Source organism: Limanda limanda, chromosome 20 (assembly GCF_963576545.1).
Source record: "Limanda limanda chromosome 20, fLimLim1.1, whole genome shotgun sequence".
In the NCBI taxonomy this organism is placed as follows: domain Eukaryota; kingdom Metazoa; phylum Chordata; class Actinopteri; order Pleuronectiformes; family Pleuronectidae; genus Limanda; species Limanda limanda.
Window position 1 is genome coordinate 16,942,336 of NC_083655.1, and position 20,831 is coordinate 16,963,166.

The 20,831-nt window shown below is 40.7% G+C and overlaps 1 protein-coding gene across 1 annotated transcript in view; it reads left to right on the forward strand.

Moving 5' to 3' along the window:
* LOC133026865 (partitioning defective 3 homolog) overlaps window positions 1-20,831 on the forward strand; it is a 345,261-nt gene that overhangs the window by 105,902 nt on the left and 218,528 nt on the right. Inside the window, exon 3 of the mRNA XM_061093848.1 lies at window positions 5,013-5,184. Coding sequence (XP_060949831.1) covers window positions 5,013-5,184 — 172 coding nt within the window. The remainder of the gene's footprint in view (window positions 1-5,012; window positions 5,185-20,831) is intronic.

Sequence of the window (20,831 nt, forward strand, 5' to 3'; positions counted from 1 at the left end):
CCCTCCTCCACTGCACTACACTAAACGGAAGGATGTATTCCATGTGTTGCAGCATCTTCACACATTACATTAGCTTTGTGGTGTGTGTCATCATTTCAGGTCTTTGCAAGACTGCAGGGCCTTCTTCCGTTGCATCAACCCCATGTGACAGCACCTAAAATATGCATATGTTTCTGGAGTGGAGCAAGGTGCCATCTGAGGGTTATCGGGAATGCTAGTGATGGCAGGGCGGATGCTTCAAACCTATTCTCTGAATATATTAATGAGCGAGAAAAATACAGCACTAAGCACTTTGTTGGCTCAGTCGACTGCGTGTGAGAAATAATGGACAGGAGGAAATTATGAAATATTGAATATATCGTGTGATAACTCTACAGTAAGAGGAGGAGGGTTAATCCGTTGTGATGAGAAAGTCAAGGTCACATTCTCGTCAACGTGTCATTTAAGGGAAATTAAAGCGCAATGTATGCTGTCTCTACAGCAAATTGTGGGTCATAAGAGGTCTGGATTGAGTTGATCTGTCTGGATACACATACATGATCAAAAATCTTACTCTTTGATGAATGTGTTATGGATCCATGGCTGATAGATGGAGAGTGTTGACGATGGTGATTAGATGGATGGATAGATGGCTGGCGTGTGAATGAAGTATGATGGCTCATGGCTATTACTCAAGAAGTTTAGAGTCCTTATTTTGTTTTTGGTGGAGTAAGTGGCTTTCACTCTTTCCACTGTCACTGTTGGACCTGTAATACCTTTGTGACCCTGGTGCCCTTGCGGTAGAATGATGTTAAATGATAGAGAGGACATAACATGTGACGGTATTTGTGAAAGCCGGTGCATAATTTAACATAACTCTTTCACTACACCAATTTATTCACTGATTATTCCTTCATTGTTTTATCTCAAAACAAATAAAAGGTAGATTTAAAGAGTCATACAAGTAGAGGCCCTTGGAGTGAATTCAGCTCAATAAGCTTGGCATATCCGTCTATTCTTTAAATTATAATCTCTGTTTACTAGCCATGCACTGACTTTTGGCTTTTGGATGTAAAAGGAAAAGAAAAACTTCCGACAGACAAATGAATAAATAATCTCGTCTCTGAGGTTTGCTTTGTGCCGCAATAAATATTCACAGCAGGATGTTGCCTGGTGGGACTTTGGATTTGCTCTTTAATTGAAGGTGAGGATTGAGGGGACAGGTTTCCCGCGGGTTGACTCATGTCACCCGTCCCATCCACTCGGCTGTGAAAAAGCTGTTGTGGCAGATATAGATTAGTGTCAGAGCGTCACAGTGCAGGTATTACTTGTCTCTGGTGGCACTGCCAGCGCTGCTCCATGACTGCTAATAACCTCTATTGTCTTGTGTTGTCGGAATGTTGCTTTACGAACGTTTGGTGGACGCTAGGGACGACTATTTTGTAGCAGTGCCAATCCTAATGCCCGGGCTTCCTTAGAGATCAGAGATTCTGAAAGTTGATGGGTGTGTTTGGTGGAGGGGTGGAGGAAGGGGGGAGCAGGGAGGTTGTCAAAACATCTCCTCATTCCCTCCTCAGCTGCCTCCTCGCCTCCTCTTCTTCTACCGCACCCTTGCTGCCAAAAGCCAGAAACAGATCAAAGGGGGCCAACATGAAAGGAATCCCTGAGATTCTGTTTTTTCGGTGCCCTGTCTCCCCGCTCTCTCCGTTACAGATATGGAAATGCTGAATCCCAAATACCGCCTGTACCTAGGCTGCAAAGTATACCCTGCTTCATCTGACTTTCTCTCTCTATTTCCCTTTTTCTTCTTCTCCTCCGCCTCGTCTCACCCCTTCATCATCATGTCTCTCCATCCTCTGCTCTTGCCTCTATCCAGCAGCCCTCAGGCTTCCAGGTAGATAGCGGCTGACTGGCAGCTGCTGTGACAGTCAGTGGAACTGGCTGAGAGTGGATGAGTGTCAGCCTTGCTCCAGGGGCTTAAGGCAGCAGCAATGTTGTAGCTCTCTGCTGGAGAGAGAAAGGCCCATGAAATAAGACTCAGTCAGTTCTTCTCTTCCCCTCGCTTCTCTCAACTGAAGCAGGTAGGAGCTAAATAGGTTTTTCAAATTGCCAGAGTTTATCCTGAGACTGGAAACTCACACTCTGTAACTAACATCCTGCCATGTGCCTTCCCTCCCTGATTTCTCTTTTTCTACCTTTAGTTATGATGTATCTTTTTGTTTTATTGCAGGTTGTATTATCGTGTTATTCAGCGGCTCTTTAAAATCATTTTTTAGTGGTCCCCTCCTGTCACACTACTTGAAAATTTCCCATGCCGTTCCCGTCTGTGCATCACAAAAAAAACCTTTTCTTCCCTTTGAAAAACTTCTGAATACAACTTGACGCCCGCTGTACAGCAGCCACAGGGGGAATGTGTGAGTATAAAAAAATGGAAACGTGAAATCGTCTCAGTTCTAAGTGGCTGTGACCAATTCCCAGATGGAGGGGAAGCGTTTTTATGATGGGCTTCGCTGTGTTGCCTCTTGAGCTCTGTCCCGTCAACAGCAAGAATTGCGTCAGTTTTCCCTCCAGCCAAGTTTGCCCACTTCTCCTTCGCTCAGTCAGAGGACAGGATGGCGAAGCAAAGAACTCAGAGAAGGAAAACAAATTGAAGAGTCTACATGGGGTGCTTCTCAGAATCTAAATAGATGCTCTGCAGACATGAATTGATAAGTGTGAAAATCAAACAAGAATGTTTGTCATTTTCAATGAATTCTTCCATGTATGTTTGTTTATTCATGTCATAGTCCAAACAATTGTTTTCAAGCTATTCGGACACTTTTTGACGATAGTAATTCAGTCAGCATAATAACTGGACCTAGTAAATAAACACACTTGTTTAGATTTCAGAAACTTAGAAACTTTTAACTTTTGTTTGGTAGAAATATTCACTTCAGTGAAATGTAAATATAATTTGCATCAGTCCTAAATATTTTATGTAAAATGATGAAATACAGCAACATCAATAGCTGTAAAAAAATATTTTCAAATCTATTTTAAGTTCAACTGCACATTCATATTTTATTGAAAACTTTGATTGTGGATTAATTGAACTTGCACGTCATGTAAACCTTATGATCATCCTCATTTCTGTTTACAAGTTAGATGACTAATGGTAAGTTTGATGTCTCAGCACTTCAGCTTACAAGAAAGGTTTTATGAACAGTGGGAACTTTCCATGGCTCTTTGGGTTTAGGGGATGAACAAGCACTTTGAGGATCCCATAAATATTGAATGCAGGGTAAATGGAGGCCCGTTTGATTATGAAATGGTGGGTGTGTGGATGAGTTTAGCTGTACATGTTAGATACCCACTGAGTGCTCTGGAGTCTGGTGAAAGGGTGCATTGGATTGCAAAGTGGACCTAATTAGAAGAATTTGGAACGTATTTGAAAATGAATCACACTTCACCGCGACACCAACAACTGTATTCACCACTTCTCTAAATGGGCAGCTTGGCAGGCAGAGGGATTGTCAGCTTTCTAAATACTCCCACCAATATATTTGAATGAGAGGCCTGATTACTTTCTCACAATGATTAATTGGCTCGCACTCACACTTGGGCAGGTTAAATCCCTCTGGGTTCTACCGTTCTCTCTCGTATGTGTTCATAGCACAGATTTAGCTTTTAAAAAATCTTGCCTGATCTTTATATCAAAGCATTTTGGTGCTACATTTTGTAGCACCAGATATCTCTTCTTTCTGATTGCCTTTCAGCTACACTGAACACATTTTTGATAAACCCTTACAACCTGAGGAACATAATTTTAAGATCGGAAATGTACATGATTAGAGTGAAATGGGTGAAGCGCTCAGTGATATGGGTGCGTCTCAAAGATGGCATTTGGATGTGAGGATAGATCTTAGGAAAATAAATGTCTGCTTTAATTGTGCAAGGCTGGCGAGAGAGATGTCCCAGTGAATTACGGCAACAGTAAACAACGTAGGGACACTCAAAGAAAGGCATGAATTCAGATACAGATACACAGACACGTACACACATAGGCGTTATCCCTTGCATATGAATTAAATCAAAAAAGGAGAAGAGGGGCTTCTAAACTTGTTTATATGCAGATTTCCCTGTGTTGGGGTGATGAAAAATCGCAAATACATGGAAAAGCACTTGTGCTATTTTTACCCTCAGACAAATACAAAGCCGGATACAAAAAGCTGTTCGCTCCCATTGGCAACTAATGCTTTCTTTGTTAGTTGCTCTCTCCACATCCATGGCCTTCCATTAAATAGATGTGCAGGTAGCACAAAGACCTAAAAAGGCACTCATCTCAAGTCGGTAATATACATACTATTGTTCTGTATAGCATGGTGATGATCAGGCTGCTGCTGTATGATTGCTCTGTTTGGAAGGAATAAGAGGTTAATCTTCTTGTGAGAGGTTTAGTAACAGGTTGTGTTGCCAATGAAAACTGTGTGTGCGTGTGTATGTGTTTGTGTCTCAGTCCAGGAGCCTAAGAAAAAGCCTTGACTCGTGTGTAGTAAATCAGGATTGGCTGATCTAATTTACTCTACCCTGGTGAAAGAGGAAACGCAGTGTAGTGTTTCTAATACACCATTATCCAGACTGCTGTCTCTCTCCCTCTCCCTCACATGAAGGGGGTGAGTTGGCTGTAGTGATGAGCAATGTGTGTGTAAGACTGATAATTATGGGATTTCTTTGGGGAGTTCTCCCTATCTTGCCTTAGAAACATGGCAACGTATCACCTCAGTTGAAATGAAGCTGTGTACACGCTGTGGGAGCCAAACCTGGCAACCCGGAACGTCCTACACTACATCACTGCAGGCTTAAATCATGATTGAGGGACTTGGCCGATATACTTTGTGCAACATTACCCTAATGTGAAAATACAGTATATACAGAATGAACACCCATTCCTGTACTGTATATGCATACACAATCCTAAAATTAGAAACCTAAATATGTCATATTTCCTTCTGTCTTAATCCCCCTATAACGCTTGTTATTTCTTCTCTCTCCAGCTCGTTGCTGTGTATGAAGAACAGGATCCTCATAATGGAGGTGATGGTACCAGCGCCAGCTCTACTGGAACACAGAGTCCAGAGCCCTACAGTGACATCAGTTCGGTATCTGCCTTCCAGCCCTACCAGACCAACAGTGAGATCGAGGTCACTCAGTCTGCCCTGCGATCCAGTAAGTCCAGTAATTATTTCAAAGCCATTGGCTGGCCAACAAGTGAATGTTCCATAATTTACTCCTTTCTGCTGTCGTATTTGAGGTTTTGACATCTATTTGTGCTAAAAACTAAGATTTTGTAGTTGTGCACCTCCTCTCTACGACTTCTCTCTGGAGCTTTAGCATGATCAGAGTGTTTTATGTCAGTATGAGCCTCTATTATTATTGGCCTAGGCTAACTATAGGAAATGGATAGAAAACTATTACTGTAGCTTGGTAAAACTCACCAGTAAATGCAAATGGACAGTCAGTGTTGAATTCGGCCAAACTGCCAATCAAATTCAGACTAAAATGTCCTTGCTGGATTTGGTTCGAGTGAAGCTTTTTTCTGTGGATTATGTGTTTTGATACTTTCACATTATTTATATGTCACCTACATCTGCTTTATACACAAAACCGTCAGGAACATCTCCCTTTCTACTATCATCGTTGTGGTATTATTAAATATTATAACTAACAACTCACTTATTGAGCTGTTTGAGGTATAGTAGAGTTGATAAACTAAATAAACTGTTGGAAAATAATCATTGAAATCACACTGCAATGTGCTTTTTTTTTTTTTAAATCAATGTCATTACCTGGAAATCACAACACAAATATTTAATAGTCTCAGATATGAAAGACATTTAAAAGCTACATTTTTCTTGGAAAGTCAAGCTTAACTGACTCTTATTGAGCAAATAAATATTAAGAGATCAAAGATGCTGCAAAATATTTGCCCAAGCCTCAGTAAAGTTGTATTATTGTTGTGAATCTCCCAGGCTGTCACAATGTTGGAATGAGGACTGAGGGATTAGAGGTTATAAAAACATGTCTACTAAATTTACGTACATGAGTCATGGGGCATTTTTTATGAGCTTTGGTTTGTGTGAAACTGGACAGTGTGACTGAAACAACATCAACAAACTTTTCCTACTTGACAACTTACTGGCCAGCATTGGCTTCAGTTGACATGTTTCAGGAGTATTGTGCGGAGTCGAATGTCTGTCAAGGCTGTGCAGTGTGTCCAGGGAATGGTAGCATACTGATTTAGACAGACAGGTAGAAACTGAGACAATGGAAGCAATTGAGACACAGTTGGATACCCAGTCATGCATGAAGAAGAGCACACATGTCAGTGCAAGTTGGAGACTCACACATGGCAGACACACGTCTGTGACTCAGATGTTGCTCATGTTGGCATATTCATGTCCCATGGAGTGGAACCAGTGATGTGACGCAGAGCCGTCTTTAACTGTAAAGGACATCCATGACAATCAAAGCCAGGACTTACAGATGAGCATGGACTCTAAGACTGTTCATATGTACTGTATGGATTTCAATAAAACATCCTTTCATTGGAAAACAACTGTATTTAAGGTTGTGTGGGAAGAGTTTTTAAAGGTCCCTGAACAAGGCAATATTCTTGTTTCAATCCCAATTCAGCATATACCCTGAAACCTATGGCTGCTTGGTTTTTGGGCAGCAAACTTTGAGGGATACATCATTAATGATGGGGACTGGGGTTCCTCCCTTAGAAGCAGTTCTAGCATCATACTAGTGGTTGAATAACCAAGCCTGTAGCAAAGTTATTCAGAAAGGTGTTGAATGTGTGTGTGCATGCAGAGTGGCTTTGAGTGGATTAATAGCCAAAGCATGATGGGTCAGTCTTTGGTTGGGCTGAATCAAAGGATGCTCCAAAAACTGTGCAATTTTCTTTTAAATTATTTGTTTTATTAAGTTGCTGAACATGGAAAACGACATAGTTTACCCCTAATTGCATAATAATGATGCATCTGCTCCACTTGCTTCATTGCTCTGGTGCTTATGCTCACACCCTATATCTTAGCAGGTTTATCCATAAACGGAGTCAATGCACCATTTTGGGCAATCCCTCCCATCTTCTTTTTTTTTCTTTTTAACCTTAGATTAAGGTTAAGAAGTGCTTAAGTGCTTAATTCTCTTTTGTTCATATGAGGACATTAGTTTTTTTTATAGTGGCAAGCGTGTTATGCCACTGGTCATTTCCATTCTGATGCCACAAGGGAGTGTTACGAAAGCTCTGTCTTACCCACCCACACAAAAACACGTCTAAGCCTCCTCTTTACATGGCCTTTAAATTGCACGTCTTGCATTCAAGAAATACAATACTGCCATGGTGATAGGTTTATCTTTAGCAATTAGCATAGTGACAGTGGAGAAGAAAGGTGGGAATGAGAATCTGTGGTCTGGACCTGATTAAGGCGGTCAGACAGATAAGGACAATGATTTTTCAGTTTTGTGGTAGTTTACATAAGAGCAGTATTTCCAACAAGATAAATGTGAGATTGCATTGTTTGTCACCTGGAGATAATGTACAATGCACATTGACTTTTACCCACTCACGTCCCTATTTCAACTCCAAAGTTAACATCAAAGTTTTATATGTGTGTATTGAATACAACTTTTAGGAGACGGAGAGACAGCCAGTCATTAAGACAGGACAGACTGACTGGCATCACATATACATGGACAGGGAGATGATGGCCCATCTAGAGATGCAGATGAGCAAATTACTGGCAGCTATATTGTACATCAGACATCAAAGTGTAGAAGCGGCGCCCTTGGCAGCTGTGCTCTGAGGCAGAGTATTATGGCTATTTAAAATCATCATCTTTTAGAGCCATATTGATTGTTTTTTCTTCTCCTACAACTCCCAAAGTCCCAAACTCTCCTTCCCGTTATCATTCCTGTCCTCCATCCCTCCCTTGCCTCTGCCTTGGGAAACCATTTTAGATTTCCATGCTAACATGTGCCGTGCAGGTCAAACTGCTAATAATTGGTTTGGAGATGAGATGTAAATTACATTAATGAATGTAATTTTCCCGTAATTACGCAGACGCCAGAGCTGCCTCTGCCTCTACTCACCACTACATTTTTATCTTTCAGAAGTAAGAGAAAATGTCTGAAACTTTAAATTACGCTGGATCTTAATTGTGCTTGTAATATGTTTCTCAAAGAGTTTTACTGAGGTCCTTCTTTGTGAACCAGTAGTTGATTTTGTATTACTGGAAGTAAGTCTTTTAGGTCCATACATGTGCTCCTGGGTGGCAGAAAAGGTGCAGCAAGTCGGCGGGCCTTTTAATATCTCATAATGGCTCAGATTAATGAAATACAATGTTAGAGGGCAGATCTGATAACTGAGATCACTTAACTTTCCTGCCTCTCCAACCCATGGACAAATAGAAAGGCACAAATGTAGAGGGTACTCTGGTGTTAATGTGAAAATCAACACTCATCACCAGTGTCTTAGACTCAGTGCTGAGGTCACATTATATGACCAGGGTTCACAGCCTTAAGTGCCCACTTTCTAATGCACAATCCTGTCTAGAGGACTGAATCTATGCTGTTAATATGTGGCTTTCAATGATGTGGCATGGACCTGCTTATGGATCAGTGTGAAATACCTCCAACACACACTTACATGTGTGAATAGGGTATTCAATAAATGATAAACACTGCTTTGGGCTTTGCCTCTTCCACAGGCATCTCCACCTTCAGTGATTACTACTCTTAGTGATTGTTCCTTGATTGTGAGGATTTTTATCACTGGGTTTTTATCGAGGCTCAATTGCAGTTGCTCAAGAAACACAATCAGTAAATGGGAGAGGCCTAAGTGCTATCGACAGGTCAAAACTACACTGACATCAATTCGGACTGGCTTCAAAACATGAGCAGAAGATCACAGTGATTACAGTGATAGTTTTTATGATTGACCCCTGCTGCTGTACAGATCAAAACGAAAACACCTTTAGATAACTTGTCATTTTGCGTTTTCCAATGTGACCACCTTTCAAAGTTTCAACACCAGACAACAAAAGCATATCTTCTAGCGTTTCTGTCCCTTAAGTCGACCAATCTGATGACGATTTGTCCATTCTTCCACGAACCTGCTCCTGTGGTCCTTGAATCTCCGCTCCCTTGGTCCTTGAAGCTCTGCAGTGACAGGGTTGCTGGGAGGCCATTAGAGAGATTGCCTGTGGGGGGGAAAGTGTGGACACCTTCGAAAGAGGAGGGCCTTCATCTAATCAATTTGGCTTAGTGGTCTGCCACTGAGCGGGTTCCCTGCAGTCAGCCAAGGCCATATAAAAGTCACTACAGCGGACGAGATGCACAGTGACACTGCCAACACAGGATATAAGTGCACATTGTTCACAGTAACCAACATTTAAGGTAGAGTGATTGTAAAATGTTGCACAAAAACCGCTCAAATAAGACATTCGTTTTCATTTGGACTTGTTCTTGGGCTGTGTACGAATCATTCGCTCAGCATTTTTTGTCTTTTAAGAGCTCTACCTCAGATTGATTTACAGCGTAAGAAGTGGACCACCCCTCCATTGTGGGGTCTTCAGTGGGATTGGGTGGATTCTGTCTGTGAAGTCTGTGATTGCCCATTATAGATAAAATGCCAGGTTTAGGTTTGGAACCACAAGCAGCTATAGGTCTGATATCAGGCACTGATACTTATCTTTCTCATCTGCCCTCTCTCTGTCTAACTGTCTGGTCCAAAACTACCTCTTTAATCTCTCACTTCAGTGGTGAGCTGGTGACACAGTACCTTCAAAGAGCTTAGATATCGCTAGAATCTTAGAGTTGATAACGGTTGGGGGTGTACATCTGCTGGTCCTGTCTGACGGTTAACCCATCTGTCTTTTCTCGTCACTAGGTAAGTTCTTAGAAGCTTGCTGTTGAAACTATTAATCGATTCATTATTTGATCATGGGACAAGGCCAGGCACGAATTATCATATATTATGGACTGATGTATCAGCATTAAACTTTGTTATGTCTATAGCCCTGTTTTTATCTGGTATTAATGTTAACTTAGATGACTTGATCTCAACTGGACAGCTCTGCATCTTGATTGATTAGGATTGGATCTCAATTACTTGCTCTATATACAAATCAGAACATATGCCAATTCATTTCAAAGAAGAAAGTGTAGTTTATTATAACCAGCAGGAGGCAACGGTGCTTTTCCCGTGTTTTGTCTGATGGAAAATCTAAAGAAATCAAAACTAAGCAGCCTGGGTTTATTGTGTGTTCTAGGTAAACCAAAGATGTTTGACACAGTCGTAATACATCTCATTGGGCTTTTCAAAATTTGTACAAACGAGTACATACTTCCAGCTATACAGAGGACCGTAGTTGAAATATACACTTCACACTTCTAAATGAACATGTCTGTTTGTGGGCCAGACAATATACAAACGTGATCGGAATGATCCGATCTCAATGCATCTTGGGTGCATTAAAACCCATTTTTCAAGCTGTCCACTTGTGATCAGATCACCCAATGTATCCTCAAGCCGTCTTGTTTTAGTCAAGCACACAATAGACTGTTAATTATCATTTGCCAAAATACAGAGAAATTAAACAATACTCCCATGCTGGAATACCTACCAAATTTTGGCAAATGGCCCCTCGCTTTGTTCTTGAAAATCTATGGTATGATGATTTCTGTGAATTAACTTTGAAGGGTCACAACAATTTAGTTATAGTGTGAACCTTTTGATTCCCTCGGGGACTTCAAAACAAAACAACAAAACTAGCAGTGAGGTACTTCCCCCCTCACCTGCCTCTGTAAAGCTGGTTTCTACAAAGACAGAACTGTGGAGGAGAAACAATGAACAAAACATCCTCCATTTCTTGCTGAGTTTGATCAGAACAGACATTAGATCACTAAGAAAACACGCCACAATTTTTCAGCTGGTGTTCTTAGGTTTTCTATTTGTTTATTTTTCTTTCTCTCTTTTAGTTTTGGCTTTGTGCACTGGTGATGAAATAGTCTTTTCTTCAGGGCTCTGCTTCTCCACTGCCACGACACTATCCAGCGTCATGGAACATTTGTCATGACAGGCTTTTCTCCTCAGCTAAAACTGAGAAAGACTGGAACAATTATTTAGCTGTGATTCAACAATAAAATAAAAAAGTTTACAGTTATGTATTATATTATCTCCAGTAATTCATTCATTAGTGTTAAACGGGGCTATGTAAGCAAGGCAATTGTGTTCTTATTGACCTGTAAATATGAATAAAAAATATTATCAGGCAGGAATCCTGATTATTACCAATAGAGATATAGAGGATTAGATTGAATGAAAGACCTATAGTGTGAATTACCAATCAAGACTTAGACAGCTAACATACTCTGTGTGGATCTTCATTCATATACTCGACCCTTATCCCTCAACAAACCACAGCCACTCCAACTGTGCATCACACCTCTCAAAGTAGCTACGGAGTTGAGTACACACTCGGAAATGAGAATGTTGAGATAGCAAGCTCATCATTAGCAAGCTGAAAGCACTTTTAAACCCCACAGGTCCCCCATGAGAGTTTGAACTGCCTTCCTCTACCTGACTTAGTGTAGAGGCTATTAGTTATGTCAACTTTTAATCATACTCCTGGTTGTAGAGGGGGAGGGAGGCAGGGGTGCCCAGGGTGGGTCTTTAAACTGCTGAGGAGTGGGCGTTCATTTTGCAGTCACTGGGAATATTAGTCATAAAAACACTCATACTCTTGTAATATCATACTTGGCTTATTACAGCTAATTATTACAACCGCCAGCACTGCTAAATGGTGAAGACATTGTTTTGGTAATGAGGTGTGAAGTGCTTGGAGTGGTCAAAGTCTCCACTCAGCACCACTGGGAGTGTGCTACCAGTACTATTCCTATTATTTCATCTGCCAGGATCCCAATAAAGCTGGAGCTCGACAGCTGTATCATGTGGAGTGTGTGTGTGTGTGTGTGTGTGTGTGTGTGTGTGTGTGTGTGTGTGTGTGTGTGTGTGTGTGTGTGTGTGTGTGTGTGTGTGTGTGTGTGTGTGTGTGCGTGCGTGTGTGTGATGACTGCTTTATTACTTCCTGTGTTGGACTGAGATCAGTTTTGTGGGTCACTTGTGTCACACTTAAAGCAACACAGGAGCACCGAGGTCTTGATTGAGAAATAAAGTCGTTTACACTCTCTGACATGAAGACACAGTCTCGAATGATGACTTTCTATAACCCCATGACAGGGAGCATGGGAGGAAAGCCAAAGTTTGTTTGCAGTGACTCTCTGGTCAATCCAGTACCACAGACACATGGCAGAAAGACATTAAGCAGAATTATGTGTCTGACTGTTCAGTCTAAAATATGGCGTCTTTGTTGACGTCTGACTCGACACTGGACTCCTAAAGTTTATCCACTATGTAAAAGCTCACAAATTTATGTCATGTTTGAAGACATCCTGTTCACAGTGGCATTGCTTTGAGCGATAGGTTAGGGGATGAAACTTTCCAGACACAGGATGTGTTAGCAGGAAATGTGATTGCATAGGTGACAAGTCCTCAAACTTGTTTTGGCTTGTTTTGGCAGAGACAAAAAATAGGTGTTCACACGTTTTCTCACTTGTAATCACAAAAATATCACAAAGATCGTTGTGTCAAGTTACAAATAAGGCCTCCAAATTAATCTTGACACGAAAAATGTACAAATGGTTAACCCCATTTATTTCTCAACTGCTTATATTATTGAAATAATTGATCATTCAGTAAAGGCTTCTTTGGAGGAATTATAAATTTAATATCAGGGGACCATTGAACTTACACTCATCGTCACATTCTCCTAATATGTGACCTCAAATCCATCTGCTTGCTTTTCAGTCTTCCTTCTTCGAGGCAAAGACGAAAACCAAAAGAAACGTGCTTGTAGTTTCAGTCAGCAGCTTATTGGCATACTTATTTCAGTAACAGATTTGCTAACACAAAAACTTAGAATGTCTCCCCAAAATGCCACTGTTACTGAATGTGTGGTACATATGCAAGTGTTTCTTAACAAAAATGCAAAACAATTAGACAAAACAAAAATAAGAGATAATGTTAGGCTTAATCTGTGAATGCATCACCCTAGCACTCATTTTAATTACAATGATTATACCTCAGAAACATTTGCATAATTGCTCAAGTTCTCACATCTACTCAAATTACAAACATTTCGAACATGAAATGTTGAAACTATAAATGTACAGTAATGCTTCTTTCCTCTCTGGCTCTCATTAGTCTGCGGTGTTTCATTTACAGCGTTTATGACATGTCAAAAGAGGGTCACACTTGGCCAAGGGCAATGGCTCCTGGTCTTGGCACGATAAGTCCTCAAAGGATTATGGGGTGTTTAGCATCTCTTTGTCTCCAGGCTCTTCATCTCTGTGGACCCGCAAACATCCCCTCGAGTCCTCCACCCACCTCATTAGTCCCTTTGTAAAAAGCCTCCCATCCTGTCTCTCTCTGACACCGATCATTCTCTTCCGCGGGTAGGTCAGCTGTGAAGTTTGTCTGCTATGAAGCACTTGTGAGGGAAGCATTCACTGGCACGCACAGGCAGCAGCCACATGTGGTAGCACGCACGTGTGTTTTTATACACTCAATTCTCAAGGTAGACAGGCATTTATCTACACCTGGTGATGCACATGCAGGCAACACAATTTGTTGTGTGTTGTGCAGGTTGTGTGTTGACATTGTATAGTTGAATGTGTTCACACATTACACACACACACACACACACAATAAATATAAACGTGGACATGCTGCATGGTTCATCTTAACAAGTCGTGTGACTGCAGCTATAACAAGTCAATTCATCTCAGTTTTCAAGTAGAGTTCCATCAGTGGCACTGTTCAGACCTGGTATCAACATTCGAACACAAGTTAAAATTAATCAATAAAGTATAAAAATGTGTCCTAAATGTGTCTTCTGTAATCAATTGTCTATATGCAAATAATCACAGGCGTCATTTTTGTTCCCGAAGACCAAATTATGTTGTTTTTACCTAGTTTGATTACATAGTATATTTTTTCAATGTGTGTGTATGAGGGACATGGGCGAGTTAGAGAGAGAGAGAGAAAACAAGCAGCTGCGGACAACTGTACCATGATGATTTTTCCAATTTTAAGAAAAGTATCAATCTTTAGTGATGATGTTGTTGTGGTATGCGCACTACAAAGCGTAAAAACACGCGTGGTTCATTATGGAACAGTAGCGGGTCAGAGGAGGGAAGCTGAGTAGGCGGCCCATATGTGGACCAGGACACATTTTCATTTATCCTTTTAAAATAATATAGCTACATGCATCCCAGATCCCGTCCAAATGTGGTCTGACTGATTGTATCTCAGGACACATTTGAATGCATTCATAACCACTTGACATTAGATCACTCAGGATGGATGTTAATACCAGGTCTGAACAGTCAGTGACAACGCATTTCCCCAATATTAATTTTGTGGGATTGTCACTCACCAAGTAGCACAAAATATAGTCAAATCTATGAAGATAAAAAGGTGAGACTGTGCAATGAATATGTGGGGAAGTCATGAATGATGATAGAACTGAGAGAGTGAGATATCTCCTTGACCACAGCCACAGTAAGTCTGTCCCCTCTCCTGTTTTTCATCAGATCCACACAGACACGTTCTAGCCCCAAAGCTCTGTGGAAATCCCAGAACACAAACCGACCATATTCCCATCTTCCCGTAAACACAATCATTTTCAGAATACTTTCTTTGGCTCACAATCACAGCTTGGATGAAAGAACAACATTTGTCCATATCCTGCCTGATTTATTGTTTTTCTTATGAAATGGTCTCTGCCAACCATTTGACGTTAGGGGCAAATTAATTTGACAATATGCAGTTACTGCCCTGCAGACTTCCTTTATGCTAGGCTTGCAAAAGTTCCGAAACCACATCTTGGTTAATTGGACTAAAGCTCTAGGTCTGGAATGTTAGCAGATAATGACACACATGGTTTGGCATATATCTGATAATTGATTAATTATTGATATGTGTTTATATGTTCATGTTCCTACAGGAATCACAGAGAGAATACATTACTAACTCCCCCAGCAAAGTCTTTCATAATCATACGTTGTGTGTAAGTCTTTCCTGCATTTTTCCAAACCGGTTGTTTTTCATCATAGCATAATACCATCACATTTGTTTCTAGATTAATAACACTTTTTGATATTGATACCCACAATGGAAGCATCCCTTCATTTCCTACATGGACTTGTCAGCACTTGGTTAGCTACAGGAAAACACCCTGGAGCTGCTTTGGTTTTTAGTGTCTTATTCAAGCAGAGGAGATGCAGATTCACATGTGGGATTGAATTCCTGCCCATTTCCTAAAGCCTGCTGGCCCAAATTGCCTTTGTCATGTGGAATTTTGTCAAGTAGCAGAGATCAAACTTACAACAAGCGGACTAACAGTATCTCCCTAGTGGGGCCTGAGAACAGTGTTTGGAGCACAGCCCAGTGGTTGAGCATTTGACTGCCGATCAAGTGACCTTCAGTTCCAATCAAGACATGATCCATGGAGACTGGGTTCAAGCTGTACTGCGATTAAGTTCACACATGCTGAATAGTCCTTGATTCAAAAACCAGTTGCATTGATCACACTTAAAACTTGCCTAACTAGTTTCCATACTTTTAAACTGATCCCACTTCTACCATCTAGTCAGCATTCACGGTAGAGACAGAAATGGGATAAACCAGTGTTGGAGTAAGTACTTTTAGTGACACTTCAAACTGTGAAACTGAAATTTGAAACAGACTTAATCTGTCATGTAATTTTTGAAGTTGTTCAGTTCACATATTTCCAGTCTATTCTATAAAGCAAACCTGCGAACAAATTTGGGTTAGGGTTAAAACTCTAACCCTTAAGGTTATGGGACGGTCTGGGTCTGATGAAAAACTGAAAAAAAGTTCACAAGATATATTAATTAAAACTAATTAAACTACAATCTTTTATTAACCTTAATTTAAGTGTGCTTTTGTCTGAACCTGGTACACAACCAGTATACCACGTCAAAGCCCTGCACTTCAACCAATGTTTGACATCTCAATGTTGAACAAGAATTTAGCAGTTAACAAATGTACAGCATTCCCAAGAAACTTTCTTAACCTCAAACTTTTGGTGCTAAACTTTTGGGATGCCATTTTTAACCGAGACCAATATGGTCCGATTAATGTTGGGTCAAGTCGAAAGGACAAGAACATTGATGTGTCAAGAAGTAAAATAGTTACCAAAGTTCCATCTTAGCGTGAAGGCACAATTTAGAGCCAGTCATATGCCGAACCTTCTTAAAAAGTTTTTTTAAGTGGAAGGGTCTGTGTCAAGACACCTGTGAAAGAGGCAACTCTGGTGAAGTTCATGCTTTTCAACTCATCCTCCGGACTTCAGTACTTCAAATGCTGTTGCAATTGCTGAAAAGTTACTGGCATATTTCATCATTCTCTGCACCTCACTGTGAGGTCAAGTTGTGACTAAGCAATGAGCGACTGAAGCATTTGACCTCAGCTAAGACCTTTCACTTATTCCATCTACAACTGCAAGAAACTCTGGACTTTCCTTGTACTGAAAGAACGTCGCCCCTTCCCTGTTCTGGATTGTAAAAGTAATCTGTTTTACTCCAGAACACATCCACCTAAATCTGTGTAATCTAACCTAGTGGTCTATGTTGGCAGCACGAAGTGAGTGAGTGTAGTAATAATATATTGTTGCTTAAGTGCAGCTCATAGCACCTTTAACCTCTTAGCCTCACTGTGACTCGCATATAATTCCCGTCCAATCACAACTCCCCCACTATCTGAGCATTGATTTCATGAGCTTTTGTCGTTATCACTATTATCAGTGAAACTTAGGACATTTCTTCCCACTCACGGCACCCCCCTGTTATCGAATTACACTATATTGTTATCTCGAAAACATTAGGTTTTCTAAATCTTTTAAATGTCCATGAAAACATCACGTGCTTTCATAATACTTTGTGACTAATCAGAGTGATGCATATCTAAAGCACAAAGTCGGCACATTACAATACCATCTGTTTCTTAGGATTTAGTATTCACTTTTTCTGAAACAGTTCTCATAAAAGTTCTGCAGAGCTGAGTTTGTGAGTTCGTCTATTCTGCTCTGTGTTGTGGGGAGCCTCTCTGATATGCTTTGACTTTTTGCATGTAAACTAGTCTGACCTCGTACATGCTGTATGTGTGTGTGTGTGTATGTGTGCATCTGAGCAGAAATAGATTTATGTGTGTGAGAGCTGTTTTAGCTGATTAGCATATGTACTCAGTGGTGAATCCCAGCAGGCAGCTTTTAACCAGAAATGTCTCAGTTCATTCAACAACACATTTAAGCCAGGCCTCACACCATTGCCCATATCACTCCTCCCGCAGCACTCCTCTCATCTCTCCCACCAAATAACTTGCTGTTTTCCCCAATAAATCATCACAGGGTCCAGAAAAAGTTGGGGAGTCTGGTGAAAGTTTGCATTTGTCATCTTCTCTGAAAAAAGCAGCTGGTGTGAGGATGTTTTTGTTCAGAGCCGAGGAAGAAGTTGTTCTTGCAGCTGAAATGTTTGCGATATGGATTTTGCGTACGTGCTGTCTGGAAGCTGCAAATGGAATGAGCTCCATGCTTTAGATGCTGTCTGACTTGCCAGAAACAGAAATTCATTCACTCACTCATCAGCCTCCAGTTTCCGCTCACACATCGACTGTGACAATTAAATTTGTTACTATCTAAACTTGTTTGGAGAAAGAAGAAGCAACACTTTGTTTCATAAAGTGATCCTGAAAAGACACAGCTGACCACAGTGGAAAATGCATTTTAGTGGCTTGTATAGGCTGTAAGTCCATGCAGTAATTTTCACTCTTACTGTTGCTGCTGTGGAGATGTCTCTAAATAACTGTATATACTATCACATATGAAATTAACATGGCATACATAACACCTGTAATGCAAATAACAATGTACCTGACCATTCTGTAATCCTGCTGCACAAGAATCATCTCACGTAATCACTGCTTTAAAAGGCTTGATATCGATGTGATGTCCTAGATACTGATGGCGTCGGTTTTGACCTACATTTCATTGTTGAATTTCAAGCATTGATAGCACCATGACTACATTATAAAGGTTACACTTATAATCAGCACATATCATCACGACAGGTAAAGCGCTCTTTAAATGGTAAATGGTCTGTATTTATAGCACTTTTCTAGTCTTGATGACCACTCAAAGCTCTTTACAGTACAATTTGCCATTCACCCATTCACACACACATTCTTACAGTGCATCTATAAGCAGCACTTTTTCTTTTCTGTGATGGGCAATTCAGGGCTCAGCATCTTTCCCAAGTACACTCGGCATGCAGATGAGGAAGACTGGGATCGAACTGCCGACCTCCTTGTCGCTACTGCTCTACCCCTCAGACACAGCCACCCTCAAAATACAGACCATCTACCATATTGTTTTTAAAAATTATATTTACTACATTTTGTATATGTTCTTTGATATACGGTAATAGACAGCAGTGATCAAATTGAGGAGAAGACATGCTCTGTTAATTACTCTACTAGATGTGTGTCGTTTGTAAGCCAATGCTTTTCGTCACCAGTATTTGCACTTAAAACAGAAGTATAGACAAAGATAAAGGGTCAACTTGCACAAATTAAGCAATAACACCATTGTCATAATTATGAAATATAATAAAATATTGTGTCTAAGTGGCTCTAACTTAGTGTTAACGGTTAAAGTTCGACCCATGTTGTTTTTTACACCTTTAGCATTATTATTCACAACATTTTCTACATGTACAAATTAAAAATAACAGCTTAGAAAAGTGACCATTCATTATAAATGGCGACAGGCAAGTTTATTTTACTTGAACTTATTATGTAAACGTATCATTAAGTAAATGTTAACTGAAAAAGGTTATGACTAACAAATCATGACACCCTCTGAGTTTAGATTGGTTCTCACATAATCACTGCTTTAAAGGGCTTGATATCGATGTAATGACCTAGATACTGGAGGAAGTCTGTTTGCTCACAAAACTTGGATTTGTTCTGTTGGTTCCCAGTTGGCCAGTCACTCTATGGTGGAGAGAGCTCCGGAACTTGAGGTTTGAGTCGAATATTCAGTTGGTATCATTTCCTTTAGATCTGTGAGTAATGACATTTCCCAACTTATTATTAATACAACTGGGTGTTTTACTCATGCTTAATCATAGACCTGAGACAAGGGTTTGGACAGAAGCCAGGCTGATAGTCGTAGCCATGTTGCAATCTGCTCTCTGTGACAGTGGCGCCAACAGTAATATTATAGATGGACTAGAGTTTATGTACTGTGTATGTGTTTACCTTGGGTTAAGGAGGATGATGAATGGTCGGGGCATGTACTGCCTCAGAAATCTTTCCAGAACATACGTGTGAAACATGTGTGAGCATACTGCAGCTCCAAACCACTGCAGTTTTTTTTTATAGCTAGTGGACAGCATGTTGCCTGCTGTGTTAAATATTTTAATGTTCAAATCATATCTTCAGAATTTATTTCTTACTCAAGTGTAAAAGATTCTTTATATTTAGACTACAACAGGGCACTGGGGGGACCTTTGGAATCCATATCAATAAAGTTGTTCTGGGTTCAGGGAATTGTTCAGGTTTCATTGCAGTATTTTTACAGACTGCCACCCCTGACGCCGACTAGAGCAATCGCTCACATTGAAGATAGATTTTAGGGGTGAGAATAGCTTTTGGTTGGGAGAGCTCCAGCAGTAGCAGCTTTTTAATAATTTCTGTGAAAGTCAAGATTTGTTTGCCCAACTAAACTAAATCCTAAGCTGTGACAAGCACGGGAGCTCTGGCCTTGCTCCGAGCTTCTACGACTCCTGGCTCGTGATATTTTCAGAGCAGTGCTTTTAATCATGACTGACTCGGCCACATATCGGGCTGAGTGAGATTTATGGCCCCTTTTTCTCCAGGAGCCCGCACCTCTGGACAGGCCATAATAGAGAAACACACAAAATGGTGTTTACACGGAAGGTGCTGCTGTGGACCTGTTTCTGGGCTTGCCGGGGGTTGTTTGGTTTTGCTGATTAGCAACTGTCTGGAGGCCAGAGTGTAGATAAGTGTGGATAGAGTTGGGGAGTTGTGATGGTGCTTCTGGACCTGAACCTATTTTTTCAGCACGATTCTTTATTATATTTTTTATTTTTGGAGAGTAACAAGATAATTTAATCCATAACTATTCAATTAAAAAAAGTAGTAAATGGAATAATACAGATCTATATGGAAAATCAAAGCCCCAAATGTTGATTCAGTGTTTACCAGTGTCAGTGTAAATATCATGTGCAAGTTTGCACTCACTCATATGTGCACACATGCTAACGCAAAAACACGGATGCACACTCTTAAGTTCACTAGTTGTGTTACTCTCTGGGATCTCAGCCTGAGAAGAGCCTCGACCTAGATGAGTCAAGCTTGATTTTGCGAGTGGACTCCCTCTCCCCCACCACCACAACCTTACCTAGAGACTGTGATGCACACACACACACGCACACACACACACACACACACACACAAACACACACACACACACACACGCACACACACACACACACACACACACACACACACACACACACACACACACACACACACACACACACACTCATATAATGGTGTTATTGTTGCTTTGCTGGAGGCCTCATCTCTGAGGGCTCGAGGAAGGTTGACATCCTCTCCTCTTTCTCCCCAGTAAATAGTCTGT